General features: G+C 39.0%; 1 protein-coding gene across 1 annotated transcript; it reads left to right on the top strand.

The window, feature by feature from the left end:
- The first annotated feature begins 6,670 nt into the window (after positions 1–6,670).
- Positions 6,671–8,718, top strand: LOC135466655 (temptin-like). The gene is made up of 3 exons (XM_064744311.1): positions 6,671–6,856; positions 7,012–7,165; positions 8,618–8,718. Exons 1-3 carry the CDS (start codon positions 6,671–6,673, stop codon positions 8,677–8,679), a joined length of 402 nt encoding a protein of 133 aa, XP_064600381.1. The 3' UTR covers positions 8,680–8,718.
- Positions 8,719–17,487: the final 8,769 nt, after the last annotated feature.

The following is a 17,487-nucleotide window of genomic DNA, read 5'->3' as shown; positions in this document are numbered from 1 at the left end:
TTTGTGAACCCTTGAACTCCTGGCGCTGCAGAAACCAACTGAATCCGTGTGCCCCAAACAGAGAACAAGGATTCATTAATTAGTATATTTCATGTCATCAACCCGAATCAATCATTCAGGTGATCAGTATGTTGAAATCAAACACCAGCTGAGGACTTTTGGTGATACACTATTGGCACTCTGTACAGAATAAAATGCTATAGCTTTTGAACATTTCTATATACTGGGTGTCTCAGAAGTCGGGCACCATCCAGGTTGAGATTGAATGCTTGAGCTACAGAGCGGTGTGTTGCCCCATCTTTTCCAGACATAAACCCCATTTCAACTCTTTCTTGTACTGTTAGTTTATTAGCCATAATTAACTCTGAAAGAGAGAAAAAAATTAAAATCAGTATTAAATCTGAAACACAGAAAAAACAAATGAAAATCAGTATAGTGCACGACTTTTGGGACACCCTGTACAAAGCAAATAATAATATCTTGATATTTCTAATAAATTTCATTTAGAATACAAAAGATTCTTTGTTATTATTATTTGTTACTAGGCTAAATGTGACAAAATATCTGCATGTTAAATTGTCACCTACATCAGCACATTCGATGTGTGTTCTAATAAAACACTACGCAGTGCTTCCGTGTATAGACGCTTCTCTTCGCACAGAACGCTAGCATCAAACTGGTGTTTAGTGGATTTAAAAGAGACGTGTAGATATGGATGGTTATAGCTGCACACTTTGTATCGACTCTTTGTCCCTGTTTTTCTGCAATCCAGCTTTCAGCTATTGCAATTTCGGCTACACGCCCATACTTCCTTTAGTGGTAGGTTTAAATGATTGCAATTTCATTTTCCTCATTTTCATGCCCCTCACAGTGGATGCACCATGCACCTTATTGGCGAATGCATCCTGTATACATTAATGTCATCACTGAATCATCAATGTTTCACAGTTTCTATCACGTGTTCGAAATTGCCCATTCGGGTTTCCTGTTCCTCAACAAGGTTGTTTTCTTGACAGTATATAAATATTTCAAGAGAGTCACATTGGCAATCATCTCACCTTCTCCAGGTTTTGTTACGTCTATTCCGTTGTAATGCAGCATTATGCTTGACGAATATGCCGCATACTGATTTTCGACAAAAGCTGATAGATCGAACTTAAATGAATCAATATCAACTTTATTAAACTGACTGTTCCATCTTCCTTATATAAAAGACTATTTTGTGTAAAATAGGTTAAGCTTTACTATACGTAATAATTCAGACACACCCAGTGACACTTAATAAAAGGCGTAATTGTTTTATAAACCCACTACACGGAAACATGTCACCTGACACCTTAAAACCCTATTTATCCAGGTCTAGTGTTATTTCCTGCGAGCAGGATATATTGTGATTAACACTAAACTAAACGATTTATTAATATTTCTATTTATAATTTGTATTCTGCTTGAGCAAAGGAATCTTGATCTCGTTTTGAAACGTGACATATAGATCTTAGAATCAAATGGGGAATACCTCTGTTTAAATTCAAATACAACAGACAATATGTCTAGACATGTGAAGGTTAATAGGGTCTCATTAATTTATGAAACATCTTTGTGGTATGACTGTAACCTCTAAGTATGCCGATCTAAACCCTAACATCGTTTTGAAGTGTCCAGATCAGATTTTTCAAGACAATAATAAGCAGACGAACATAGTTTAAATCAATGATGGGGACCTCTGTGTCCGAGTGGCTTTAGCACACCAGCCCGGCGCAATGACCAGGAGCCAATACGGTCGTTGTGAATTCAAGTCCAGCTAATGCTGGCTTCCTCTCCGGCTGTAGGTGGGGAGGTCCGTCATCAACAATGATCGTGGGTTTCCTCCGGGCTCCGCCTGGTTTCCTGCCACCATAATGCTGGCTGCCGTCGTATAATTAAAATATTCTTGAGTACGGCGTAAAACACCAATCAATCAATCAATCAATCAATCAATCAATCAATCAATCAGTGTATGATGACTCGGTCTAATGTAAAAAGGTTCATCGAATCAGTAGCGCAGTTATGAAACAACATTTGTCATACTTGATTAAGCATCTAGGAAGATAACGATGGGATAACATCTTGTCGTCGAACGGAATCATCATTTAAACTTTATCCAGACAACAACAATTATCAACAATTATCAGTTGTAACACTTTATCAATTTGGCCCATGGTTTTCCTTATATGCATACCAAGTCATACAGTAGAAAATTGTTAACTAACGTTATCCCTTTAGTTCATCTGGCTCGATGTAATATGCTTCTTAAACATCGCTTTATACAGCTTTTGTAGAACAGGATAATATATGGTGATTATTTTCCTTCTGATTCTGGTGGGAATCGATCTACTGTGGTGACAATTAACGTCGAAAAAGTTAAGAAATTTAAAAAAATATCAAAAATATCATATTTAAAAATATCAATTATTAAATTTGTCATCTGGAGGAAGTATCGTTTCCATGGTGCATTTGGAACCGAATGTGTTTTATACAGAAGCTAACTATTAATGACTTCAAGCGTGGATACCTCTATCATGCGGTTGTGAAGTTGTATCGGCCTATCAGCACCTTTACATAGGCACAGCTTTGCGAATAAAATAGGAGAGCATGGAGCGTAGCTTCAAGCAATTAGAATGATTATTAATTACAATGACATGCAATACCGAACAATTTGCACGAGTCATTAATGACCGCGATGCAGTCTACGGCATAAGTGTTTCTCAGCACTGAAGCTAATCATACGAAGACAGGTCAGTCTGATCTGCTGACGTTCACCTCAGAGTACTAACCCAGAGTTCAAATAACACTTCTTAATACCGCGGGACACTTAAATCCTTAAATCGCATTAAAAAGTATCCCAGCCAGCAAGACGCAGGGGAAGGTCCTCCACCCGGCGAGAGGCTGGTGGGTCATAATGACGGTAAGGGGAAGAGAAGCACGAACGCCACGACTCTCTTCTCTTCTTACGTTTTCGATTCATTCAATGATCGGGACGTATCTTTCCCCGTTGATATTGTCTCGTGCCAACTCCCGCTTTGCTTGTTCAATAAAGCAATAATTTGGGTGAAATGTCTTCCTTCAGATATAATTGAATACCGGTATAAAGCTGTTATAGCATTGGCCTTCCAACAGTTGGTCCTTGAGTGGACAATCCCAGCCAACCATCAATTCCTAAACAAACATTTGCTCCTCATAGTCACAAAATTATTAAACTACACGTATAACATGAGATCTTATAATGTGTATGGATGCATGAATCGTCATCGTCTCAGTATAATCGAAGTTAATTTAACAAATATATGGATCTATTCTACTTCTGTTTAATTAGTGAGCGACATTTCGGTATAGGTACTAATACCCTTAGCAAACATTAGTATCGATACAGAAACTGAATAAATAAATGTTGTTATCCATATATTTGCCATGCTATTCAACTCAGCTTCTAATGCAATGAAAGAAGTCATAATCAAAGTTGTCCTTCGTTATCCTATGATTAAGCTGATTTTAGCCAAAGACAAAACTGTATATCTTAGAGTCAGAAGTCTTTTACATTACGTGGGATCAGCTGTCAGCAATAGCGGGTTATGGATGTCTATAAGAGCTTCCTGTCGCTGTGAGTTCAAGTCCAGCTCATACAGGCTTCCTCTCCGGCCGTACGTGGGAAGGTTTTCCAGCAACCTGCGGATGGTCCTGGGTTTCCCTCGGGCTCTGCCCGGTTTCCTCCCACCATAATGCTGTTCGCCGTCGTATAAGTGAAATATTCTTGAGTACGGCGTAAAACACCAATCAAATAAATAAATAAATAAATAAATACTATAAGAGCTTCCTCTGCGTGCCATAAATATACAAATGGTGTATCCTTGCTGAAAACACGAATGCCCCGGTTGTATTTAGTACAAAGACACGAGGAAATGGTGCGACATCGTTTCCCTTACAAGTTATTAAACGTACAATGAGGGCATGCCGGTGAAGATTGCAGCTGTCATTATAATTAATGAATAAAGAGTTAAAAACAATACAAAGAACGGTAAGTTCTGATGCTGCCATTCAATATTCTGTAGTATAAATGTATGATTTCACTACCATACTCCATTTTCACACACATAGGTGTTCTAATATAGAGACGTATAGCCAAAATTAAAACATCAACTTACAACATTGCGTCATTTAAGTTCAACAACACCGTGCAGTGGGAGTATGGTGACGCATTTAAGGGCTCATTCAGCCGTTTGTTAACTATAACTGCGTGTACGCCTTTATCCATGGATACTTTACTAGAATCATTAGTATTTCATTAAGTCATGTTCGTACATTTTCAATGAAATCTGACAATACAAATGTTAGCGACTGACATTTCTGATACGATACGTATCTCAATACCAGAGCGATTGTTGCTTCTTTCAAAGTAAGTTACGTGGCATTTGATGATAACCGAAAATAATTCATTATTCAGTTCGCTCTTTCGTGTAACGATGTACAATACCTGCTTCGTGTATTGTTTGAAAACATGTAGGTTGGTGTGCTTTGGTTTTCTGTCCCCTTTACTTCAGACAGGTGACGTTATTTGTGTCTCGTAACATTCTTTTGTTTCCCCTGTTCGGTTAAGTGTTCCCTGGCGCTAAAAATAACACCATGTTACGTAACTCTTTCTGTTTATGAACTTTGGTAACCCATATCACTGAGTCACCTGTCCGCCTATCAACACCCGAAGCTGTCTCCGCCTGGGTCTCCACACAGCCAGCAACATAACTTATGACACATGTATGGAAAGAGAATACATGGGTTCACAGGTCTCAATCACCAAGTCCCATATCTGACTTAGATCCATATCGCCAACAGGGATGTACATTACTCTTGGTGATGGCCAGTTGATGATTAAAACTGAGATAGTCAGCATAAAATGAAAGATATAAAAAAAGAATTTAAAATTGAAAGCGTTGTTTTCACTGATAGTTTCACATAACAGAGTATTAAATGTAATTCCAAAGAATGTCAAGGTTTTCGTTTTGGTAAATCTAAATTTGGACATACCTTCATGCCATCGTGAGGAAATACAGGACACGTTTCTGATAACAAACAGTTTATGCACAATAACAAGCAGAGCAAAGCTTACTTCAGCTAATGCCACAAAGAAACGGAGAAAACAAAGAAAGCAAAAAGAAAAAAAACAACGTTAACGGAGCTACTTTAAACAAAAGTAATTTGTTGCCGGCTTTTAATTTGTGTCATGATTCACATAAGGGGTGTTACAATATAATTAAGGACGTACAGCATAGAGAATAAGACCAGAGCAGCGAGGACAGTGTGATAACTGGCAAATCTCACACGTAACCGGTGAAACACGGTCCCTTGTAATTTACCTCAGTCAGGGTTTTATTCTAACTGTTCATGTCTATGCAGAAATATTAACAATTTACATAGCTCATTCCAGATTTTATTACGGTCAACAGGAATAATGAAGTGGACTGAGAGTCTCTCCGTTCAACTCTGAGCAAGTCAACGAGGTCTGTGCAAAACTGAAATTTACCACAGAGTGGATATCTGCTTGAGAATATCTCACTAGATCCATGCGCTTGCTCTTTGAATCTTTCATTCAGACAACGTTCTGATTTTTCCTACATACTTAGCATTAAATCCTGGAGAACTGAGCTGATAAGCAATAAAGCTTTTATATTCAGTGGGAGTTTTTTCTTTCTTGTTTACAAAAAAGCAAGTTTTTTAACAGTTCCAAGTTAGACAAAGATGGACAGTAATCTTTTGATGGTGTTAAGGTGTTTTCTTGCAATGCCCCCCCCCCCCCCACGCCCTCCCTTACACCCTCCTCCTGTGAGCTGCTGTGCGTACTTGTTAACAAGTTTAACAGGGCTTTCAGAGTTTCCACCCATGGACGCTAGTTTGCGTTTCTATAGTTACAGTCCTGTATAAGGGTATAGCAGACTGGCTTTATGGGTAATAGTTTAAAGTTTTCTTCAGAATTTGCCACGTATCTGGTCGCTGTGAGTTCAAGTCCAGCTCACTCTGTCTCGCTCTCCGGTCGTTCGTTGGAATGTCTCTAGCAGCCTGCGGATGGTCGTGGGTTTCATTCCGGCTCTGTTATAATGTTTTCCGGCGTCGTATAAGTGAAAAATATTCTTTTTCAGCGTAAAAATCCAACCAAATAAATAAATAAAAAAAAATAAATAGTTTAGTTTCAAGTCGATTTGAGCTTTCTCGCCCGACTTTTTACAACGCTAGCTGTCTAACATCGTCCTGTTGTGAGCAGCAGACCACGGGCGTTCAGTGTTAAGCCGATAAACTGAGCCGGCTGTCCGGGTTAAATTTCCGTCAAGGAAGAGAATTTTATCACCAGCACAACAAATACTGGCACGTTTTTAACCTTTATATTTGACAATATGCTGAAGTCGTCTCAAAATGATGCAGTCAAGTCCCGGAATTCAAGGAGCCAGTTAAAAAGGCGGACAGGTCTGGACGTGAGAATTTTTGATTGAAGAGTAAAGGACGTCAAACAGTGACGGTAAAAAAACAAAGTGCAAAGGGACTCAAGAGAATATTTATACATCTACGAAATCGTACATTAGTTAGAACAAGCAAGCGATCAAAGACAGTTAACTTTTCTCTCTGTGCAACCTACGATTGTTTTAGGGACATGAAGGATCTTGTTGCAGCAGCGCTGTTATTCATCAGCCTTGCGTATGTTGATGGCTTTTCTCAGTACGCTACGCTCATCCCGAATGGAAACCAAGTGCCCAATCCATGCGCTGGTGGAGGAATCTGGTCAGCGGTGGGACACAGTACTCTTGCAGGAGGCGGGCCTAGGAACGCATTCGGCACGGTAAGACAGCAAGAACATCTTTTTCCAACTCGACAACAGTTGTTTATATGCATTCAATTCAATGATTTATTTCAATTTCCAATCTTATCATAGTTTAATTCGCCTTCCCCTTTTGGTTTTATTAAGATAAATATTGCTGACTTTGTGTTTTACAGGCATTTAGAGTGAACAATTACATCTGGAACACAGTTCTCTGCCGGGCGGACTCGGATGGAGATGGCATTTCTAATGGTGCCGAACTGGGCGACGCTCTCTGCCGCTGGACCCCCGGGTCAAACCGTCGCCTGGGCAGACCCACAGGTCATCCAGGTATGCATGATTGAGTGCATGGCTTTTTTTAAATGGACGGGAAACAATTGCATTCTTACAGATAATAGAGATGGTAGCCTCACGCTTTACCTGTCACTTTAATTGTTTAATTACGTAATGTGCTTGGCCGATCGATCAATTTTTCCTTTGTTTTGTTACAGTCCTCACGCACACCATTGCTCGGTTGTGCAGGAAATCTATAGATAACGTCTCAGCATTGAATTGTCCTTTTTATGTTGACTTCTCTGCACGTAACGATTGTAACTATCGGAATCCTGATCATTCCATGTGTGTCGTCGATAGATCCACATGACTATAATATTATCATCATCAGACAGCCGCAAGTCCATATTTAAATCAAACGTATGATTGTATATATCTACAGACACACCTATAGTTAGATAGATAACTTAACTCGTGCCGGCTACTCCTATTGCCTGAGATTACTCTGACGTTAGGTTTGCCAAAGTTTTTCAGTCATAGATAGCAGTTTGTCACGGCGTTTATGGCAAAAGATCCCGTAAAACACGTCTTCATGGCTTCAATAAGTTTGCATTGGCACATGTTCTTCCTTACCCTCACGTCTGTCCAATTACCGAAAACACAACGTCGATAGGTTATTTCTCAAAGCAGCATGGGTCTGAGAATCAGATTTTTGGTAATTCTCAAAAATACAACGTCGATAGGTTATTTCTCAAAGCAGTATGGGTCTGAGAATCAGATTTTTGGTAATTCTCATAGCCATCCTCGACATATTTGTCAAGGGCAGGTAACTATTAGGCTTTTAAATGGGGCGAACTCGGATGTGGATTTGGTGCGATTATAGACTTCAATCGATCCACGTCAGAGAAATATCGAACTAATCCAACTGTAAGTCGTAATTTGTTTTACTTGATCACACTAGATTTTAATGGAGTATTATTTTGGTAGATTGTGCATGATACCACTTATGATCATGCAGATTCAGGGAAGTATATACAGAAATTGACAAGATACCATACAGTTGCTTCCAACTCTGTGTTTGTTCTAAAGTTCCAAAACCATTTCTGTGCTGTGTTGTACATGTTGACGAACAGGGCCATGTGATAACAAATGCCTTTCTGCATGTTTCTGCTAAACCCCTCAGTTTGAGCAATTCCCAGCTTCGTGAGCGAAACTGAGCAGATTGACATCAACATAATTTTATTGAAACTGTCAAAATTTATAAATTTATCACCCATTAAAGGTTGTTTACAGATACTCTTCTCTGATTATTTTTCATATGCATACCCTGTGAAAGAGATATCGTTTTTGTTTTTTGAGGGTGAATTCGTCTAAATTTCTCTCCACATGCACACGGTTATCAAACAAGGCTGACCATCACGCGACAATGGTTAATTATCACTCCAAAGAAGCAGCTGTTGTAACTCTTGATGTATTCTTAGATTTTTTGGTTTCTTTTCTGATTTCCAGGTATTTGTGAACCTCTGAATTCTCGCAGGTGCAGGAACCAAGTAGCCCCTTGTGTTCAGTGATTGTAACTGATTATTTAGTTGCAGAATCGATTTTGTGATACGAACATGTGATTTTAAAATAGCTGTATATTTGTTCAGTTGAATAAATGTTCTGTTTGTATATACATCTGAAACTCAGTGGTTCGTGTTCAAGTTGGTTTTATCACTGGAAAGGACGTGAACGGTGTGTTGTGTAGTGATCTTCCAGAAGTGTGAACATGTGCACCTTTCCTTGTATTAACTCTAATCTTCTGTATTGTATCTTCTGTCATCTGTATATGGACCAAGTATTAAGAATTTCTGCAATAAGGAGACAACAAATATGAAATGTAATAACAAGTATTTTGCAGACAAGCCTTGCCTTCTCCAAAAAATTATGAAACAATATGAACTGTTTCGACAGATAATGCATACGGACGATGGTGCAGCATTTCCCGATATGACATGACAGGCGCGATTAACTATATCATCATCATCATGACGACATTGAGCAGACATTACCATTATTTAGAGAACTAGAGGATATACTCTTTGGTCACACCGGATCCGCAATCCGAATTCGAGAACTCCACTAAATCAACTAGAGACAACTTCTCACTAGTCACTGCTAAAATAACTACTGAAAATCTGCTTCCGTTGCTACACGCGATCACGTGGTAATACCTTCCCGTATTAGGAAATGTTGCATAGAAAAGACCATGGCCAGAGTGTTTTCTTGTGAAACATTTTACAGAGATGTCACAACGCTCCATTAAGCGTATTTGTATATAAATAAAGATATAGTCGAGGTTTTGAAACCTCGATATCAAACCCGGGCCGGGTCATACCAAAGACTTGTTATAGTACTTGCTGCTGCCCCGCGCTTGGCGTTCAGCACTGAGAGCACTGATTTTAAGATAGCAGACTGATTGGCCCGGTGTCAGTATAATGTGACTGGATGGGGTGTCATGTCTGGTGACTTCGGCATGATACTTCAGTCGTGGCAACTCTTTGGCGGCATGGACTCGTCCTGTCGTAAGGAGACAAAAAATATGTATACACACCTAATGATTCCTCGTCGTCATATGAAACATTGTTAATTACGACGTTAAACCCCTAAGGATACATACCTACTTACATTCCTTTGCTAGGCACTAGTTTGGACTCTCCGTAATACGACTCCCATATCACTCTTTGCCTGTACGTTAACATTTGTATATACAGCTTGTTCAGACGCTTTGTCTTTGGTTGTTGCAGGTATTTGCGAACCTATTGGTTCAGCCGTGTGTATAGTGCAGGGGTGTGGGGCAGGCAGTCAGGGTCGGGGGCATGGGGATCCCTCAAGTGCGGAGAAGTTTGGGAGGGACAGGGAGGACGATGACCACGAGCATCGTCATGATCACGACGAATTTGAAATCCACGAGACAGGTTATCACAGCTAACAAACAAGAACGAGCATCAACGTGATCGTGGCGAATCAGAAATCAACGAGACACTGCTAACAAACAACCACAAACATCATCATGATCACAACGAATGAAAAATCAACGAGACGGGTTATCACAGCTATTAAACGACAACGAGCATCATTTTGATCACAACGAATAAGAAATCCACGAGACGGGTTATTACAACTAATACACGACCACGAGCATCATCATGATCATGACGAATCTGAAACACCTGATTCTAATTAACGACCGCAGTAAAATTGCTCCACTGCTATATTGGCGCTTTTATAAGTTGGGATTACGAGACAAACACTAAGTCAGCGGTATTCCCACACTGGCCAAACATGTGTTCTGGTATAGCCAGGAATATGATGAATCCAGTAACGGCTTGAAATTTGATGTCAGTCAGCACCAATAGAAACTGAATGTTACGAGTATCACGATTGTGAACTGACGTGTGGCCAGAACAGAAGGAAACTTGATGAAGCCAGAGGCGGCTGTCAGTCGGTATCAATAGAAACTGAATGTAACAGGAACCAAGAATGTAAACTGACTTGTATTCTGCACAGCTAAACATCAGACGACGCAAACCACAGCTTGGAATTTGTCATCAATGCCATTCACCGGCCATAGAAAGCGTATGTTTCCAAGAAAGTCAACTGTAGCCTTATGCCTGCACTCAATGAAGAGAAAATATACAATGGTTATTTGGTCGTCTCAAATGGGCAATACCAGAGTTAATTAAGCAGGGTTCATGGTCAAATAGGGTGACTCTTTTGTTGTAATGGTTAATTTTTGTTATTTAATATTTTATTTGCTTGTTATGAAATTGTGGTAATTTCCAAATTTGTAATAAAAAAGTACTGTAACTTAACTCATACTTCATGTTTGATTATTGGATGTGTATGTAAATTGCGTCATCCCAAGTTCATTTTTTGCCACTAATTACAAACAAACGATGTTAGTCACCGCTCCATTACCGCCTTTATCTATATTCAGCTAAATAACAGTGACAGTTTAACGTGGCCCCCGTCCTCGCATATGTGCCATCATGACTTCCTGGAATTACTTACAATTCTCGGTCAAACAGAGAAACACTAATCATTAATGTTGGAGACGAGATGAGAAAGATGAGCCCACCTTTGAATGATATCTGAATGAACACACTGGTGTTAACGTTACATCACCTACATGAGGCCAGAAGATTAAAGCAAGAATCTACATTAATGAAGCACGTAAAATACATCTGAATCCTTTACACAAATTCCATCTATTAACATTACAAGTGAGTTGACTCTTTCAACCAGACTTTTTATGTTGTTTTTCGTTTGTTTTGCATAGAGGCGCATTTACAATTGTTCCTATATTTCCGACTTCTGACTCGTTATACAGACACACAAATCAAGGGGCATCTCTTGAAAGAGACTCCTGAGGCCTGTGTTTGACGACGTGTTATGAGGTGTATAAATGTAGGCATGACAGATGTGTCGGGTATTGATCGAGGCGTTGTTAGTTCATGTACCTGATAAAGGGCATCTTTTCATTGGCAATAATGAATCTGTGTGGATCGACGTCGTATTCTGTGACAACTTTTCATGGGGGAGTGTGTTTGTTTTGCTGTAGATAAATCTGCGTTGTTGAACTCAACATTCTAACATACGCTTAGATAAGGTACAAACGCGACATTTTTAATTTTCATGATATAAGCCATGGCTATTTTCATTTATAAGAGGTTTTGAAAGAAAGTTTGTCACCATTTAACAAAAAGCTTTACTTAATCATCTAACTGAAATAATGACTACAATGACACTGAAAAAGACAATGATTAGAAAAGTAAACGAGACAAATATACACAAATTGGGCTGTTGTCACTTTAATAAAGCTGACAAATACGTGTCCTTGAAATTTATTAATGAACTTTAAAGTTTGCCCTCATATTTTAACAATATTGACTTTTCCGTACAATCCACAATGAGGATGAATAGCTCTTGTAAGATTCACAGTATATGTCAACCACACTTTCAGAAAAAAATGCATGGTTTCCGATCTTCCTCAGAATATGTCAGGGTGCGTACAATTTTTGTGTCAAATATACCGTTTATGTGTGCTATATAGTATATTCCTCTAGTTTAATGCGCACGTTAACATCGTCTTCTGAATGGTGTGACTCGAATAGGCACTCTCCCGCAACAGATATACCGTCTTTGCCAGGGAAATATAGGTATGGTCCTATACAAACTCCTACCACAGCATGTGAATACGCTGGCGTCGTAACCATTGCCGCTACAGCAAGCAGGCCGAAGGCCTCGTCGCGATACAAGGTTCCCGCTGCAGCACATCTGACCAGCGCGTACCAGGTTCCCGGCGCATCCTGAAATATAAACATAGTGGCAATATCAGAAAGGTATGAAAAGAAGAATCAAGCACAAGAACCAGGAGTCATATATATCCTGGTAAACACAGTTTTATACATAATTATAATCTCAATGGGACTGTGTTTGGAGAATCTGTATGTGAAAAAATGGCAATGAATTGTGCCAATAAGTGTGACTTATAAGTAAAGCGCATTGGACAATGACGGAAACAAGGTTTGAAACATTCACCAGTAGCTAATAAAAGTTGATTTAAATGTATATGTGAATAATTTATTTATTTATTTATTTGATTGGTGTTTTACCCCGTACTCAAGAATATTTCACTTATACGACGGCGGCCATTATTATGGTGGGAGGAAACCGGGCACAGCCCGTGGGTTTCGGGGGAAACCCACGACCATCCGCAGGTTGCTGTAAGACCTTTCCACATACGGCCGGAGAGGAAACCAGTATATGTGAATAACCTGTGTGTATGTGTGTAGGCTGGTTTGGTTGTGTTAGACCTGGATGCAACTGTTATCCTGCCTTAGTATTGGACACACACAGTACTCTCACGCCATTGTACCTGTTTCTCTGTGTTTGGAAGAACATCACTATTGCCAAAGCGTTTGAGTCTTAATTGTGATTTTTACACATGGTCTGGTATTGAACTCATCATCATGAGTCAAAGCATCAGTGCTCATCGATTCCAGTTAATGGATGAAATAGTCCAGAAGGAAGTATGTGCGGTTTTTAAATAGCGTTGCCCAGATACTTAAATGTAACTTGTACGAAAATTTACGAGTCAAACGGAACGTCTGTACAGACCAAAATTAACTACACTGCACAATGACAAAACCAAAGACGCATCACTACATCACAATGATGAAGCGTTAACTTTCACGGAGGTGCGTTTTTCAAATTAAAGGATTAGACAGCAGGTAACCTAACCCGGTCCACAGAGAAGAATCCTTCTGTTATCGGGAAAAGCCTTCTCAAAAGCTTAGTCTAATGACCCATATTTCATTGCCATGCATAATGCTTATTTGGTATGCTTTGAAATCGTCCCATACATGGTATGGCTGAGAAGGTATAACAAAAGCCATCATAGTAATTCTGTTCTACAAGGGTTAATTCTGCAATGAGTTATTCTAGATGCTCGATGAACAGTAAAACATATCACGAATGATGTAATAATTTTCACAATTGTTGTATCTTTCACTAGCGAAGAAGCAAGACCCAATGAGTCCAGTTAATTATCTATAATACCTCGTCGTCGGAATTGGCCGTTGACTTGAGACGAAATCAGCAGCAGCAGAAGTAAGGTGAGCACTGTAGATCGGATCATTGGCATGGAGTGGTGACATTCACGCGAAGATACAAGAACAGAATGGCCATTCAACAACGTCAATTGGTCCCTTATATTCTAAATTTGTGATAAACACAACATGTATAATTTCTTTTACTGTCCAATTGTCAGCGTCATGTATAATCCCTCAGACATGGATAGAACGCATTTGCGATTAAGTGTCAACGTTTTTACATGTTCGAGACAAACTTGTCCACACGCGATTTTGGCCACCTGTAGGTAACCCTGCCATTCAGGTCAGTGGGGAACAAGGAAGAGGTCAACGAGTACAGTGTAAAAACGTCATTAAATGATACATATCACGTGTGACTTTTACTCGTAGTACAGTAAATCTTCTTCTTTCTTTTTACGCAGTATTGGCACCTAACATTTAACAATACTGTGCAAGGAAATTCGTATCTATAGATTAATTTATTTATTTATTTGATTGGTGTTTTACGCCTTACTTAAGAATATTTCACTTATACGACGGCGGCCAGCATTATGGTGGGTGGAAACCGGGCACAGCCCGGGGGAAACCCACGACCATCCGCAGGTTGCTGCCAGACCTTCCCACGTCCATAGATTAAGATGAAGAGAGAATAAACCACTTGTTCGGGAGATATAAGGTTTAAAATTACGGTCAAAATTTTGTGTGCTTATTCCAAACCTAATACTACACTATATTTATAAATAATGAGTTTCCGAATATTTAGGACATTTACCGTTACCACAAGGGTCCTGTCATGTGGCTGGCTTAGTGTACATGCCTCTGTGATGGTTCAGTTCGTCAGCATGAATAATCGTTCAAGGTAACAGAGAAAATACCGCTTGTCACACACAAAATTATTACAGAGAATGAATGAATGATCATGACTTAACGTCACACAAAGAAATGTTACAGAGACTAACTCAACTGGACTACCCAATGCCAAATTGCTATCATGTTTTTTCCTGAACAACATGCGATTGCATTAACATAATTATTTTATTGCCAAATTTAAGAATAATAGAGTAGATAAGTACACCTGCCGTTAGTGAATAACTTTGACCGAGAAATGTTTTTGCTACCCTTGTTTTAATGAACGTTGACCGAAGTCCTGTGGATCAGACATATTCAGTTTATAATGTAAGAGTCACGATTTACTTCGTTAACATAACCATTTAAAACCCAAATGATATGCAACATACAAAACCCAACACCCTTTTTACAGAGTTAAGTGGCTTGCTTACAGATCTTCTCATGTGCGACTGGAGAGAAATCAAGCATGAGCTGCATAACCAGCTACGGCATTGCTGAGAGGCTATTGAGTCATTATGCTAACACGCTAACCACTCGGCCACGGAAGCATCAGATGTCAATTTACAACATTATGATGAAAATTGTGCGTCAGCTCAGTCCAACCATGCTTTGTAGTAGTGATTTGGTTATGCATTTAGTGACTCAAAAAACATCTGTTAACCATAACTTCATGTGCGCCTTTATCCATGGATGCTTCAATACAATCCTTGTTTCATACAGTCATGTTCGTGCATTTTCAATGTAATCTCACAATACAAATGCGAGCGACTGACATTTCTGAAACCATACCATATGTATCCTACTGCACCGAAAACAATGCTGGAAGGATTGTTGCTTCTTTCAGGTAGGTTACGTGTTGGCATTTGATGATGCCGGAAAATAATGCATTATTCAGTTCGTTCTTTCCTGTAACAATATTTCCTGCTTAGCGTATTGTTAGAGAAAGTATATGTTGGTATGCTTTGGTTTTCTATGTCCCCTTTACGTCAGACAGGTAACGTTTTTTGTGTCTCGTAACGTTCTTTTGTTTCCCCTGATGATTTAAGTGTTCCTTCATGCTGAAAGTAATACCATGGTTATGTTACGTAACGCTTTCTAATTATAAATCTTAATGACTGAGCCACCTATCCGCCTTGAACTATACCAGTTTACATCAACTATACCAGTTTACATCAGCTATACCTGTTTACATCAACTATACCAGTTTACATCAGCTATACCTGTTTACATCAGCTATACCTGTTTACATCAGCATACCAGTTTACCTCAGCTATACCAGTTTACATCACCTATACCAGTTTACATCAGCTATACCAGTGTACATCACCTATACCAGTGTACATCAACTATACCAGTTTACATCAACTATACCTGTTTACAGATATCAAGAAAAAGAAAAAACAAGGAAAAAAAAACAAAGAAAAAGCGAATGGAGCTACTTAAACAAAGCTAATTGCTTTCTGGCTATTGTGGATAGTCTCCTTGAACAATAGCTCAGGAGTGAACCAGGAGGAAAATGCTGATGAGAAGCTCCTGAGTCACTGTGCTATGTAAGTAAGCTATCCACTCGGCATTAGTTTGATTTATTCAGCATAATATGTTAGCAAAGCAAATAATGCAACAAATAAAGATAGCTTGCAAGAAGCATAAATTCCCAAGACAATAATCAAATATATGAAGTAATATCTGGCGATATAAAAACCCCAGGGAGGTTTGTTTTGTCACAGTTCGATAAATTGAGTAAGCTGTTGACCTCATGAAAGGAATAGTTGAAAGTTGAAACATAGCATTTAAGAGTTAATAATTTAATAATACAAACCTAGTGAATATAGGTTACAAACCCATGATCTATTAAAGCTATATCGAATAAACAATAGTAAGTGATTACAACCGGCACTGCATCGTTTCAGATCTGCTTCGAGCCTTGAATAATGCAATGGATCGTATAGATTTGACACACTGTTCCACAGTTGAGGTCCTTGTACTTTAACTGAGTAACATGAAAGTTCTGACGGAAAGTCAGGGCGATATAAGTTCGGAGAGGCATTTCCCATTATCATACCCAAAATATACTATGATAAATATTTTCTGTCCCTGACAGAATAGATCTGGATAGATCGACAAAAGACAATAAATTTTGTAGTCAAAGAAAGTACATTCTTACCAATCAACGTACTTGGTAATAAATAGCAATGATCTAGCCGCGCACAGAACAAAGAGAAGGAATGGTAAACAACAAGTGAAATCATTGTAATTATGCAATCAGAGAACCACCAAGAACCGTCTCAATTTTCATTAATTCAGATCTACTGTCTCAGATAAATAGGTCACGCTGTTCCATAGTCTTATAAAGCCATTGCTATTGGGAACTTCTGGGATTTATCTAAGCTTAATTTTAAGCAAGCTTGATTTACGGCTTAAAACAGCAGTATCCCAGTGTATAACTTGTGCCACCAAACAACTTGTTGTCTTGAAGTCCACTGGCAACAGAAGATTTTTCATCTGGGCCTGTAATGATGATCAAAGACAATTTCCATGAACTTTGTGATACGAGCATAGAATTAATCTCAGACAAAAGACATACGAGAAAATTGAATGTCTTGGAAACAGGTAGAAGCAAAAAACTGTTCAATTTTGAATGGAATTGTCTTCAGTTGGTGGCTCGTTGCCTTATCACGTTTTGAATTAGAAGTTTGTCAAATCCTGTAATTTGTGACGATAGTCTTCATATATCACCTTACCCACTTCCTAATGTCACAATCCCCAAGACAATGTCGTTATTCAACATGGATAGATCTCATTTCCACCCAGCTGTTCGTTTTGATCTTCGCCGAGCAATTGTAATGTTGTTGTCTTTGTGTGTCGACCATAGCTAGCTGAGACATACGCTGTTAG

The sequence above is a fragment of the Liolophura sinensis genome, chromosome 1 (assembly GCF_032854445.1).
Source record: "Liolophura sinensis isolate JHLJ2023 chromosome 1, CUHK_Ljap_v2, whole genome shotgun sequence".
Lineage (NCBI taxonomy): Eukaryota > Metazoa > Mollusca > Polyplacophora > Chitonida > Chitonidae > Liolophura > Liolophura sinensis.
The sequence above is the reverse complement of the archived record's forward strand: the minus strand, read 5'-3'. Positions and strand labels throughout refer to the sequence as shown.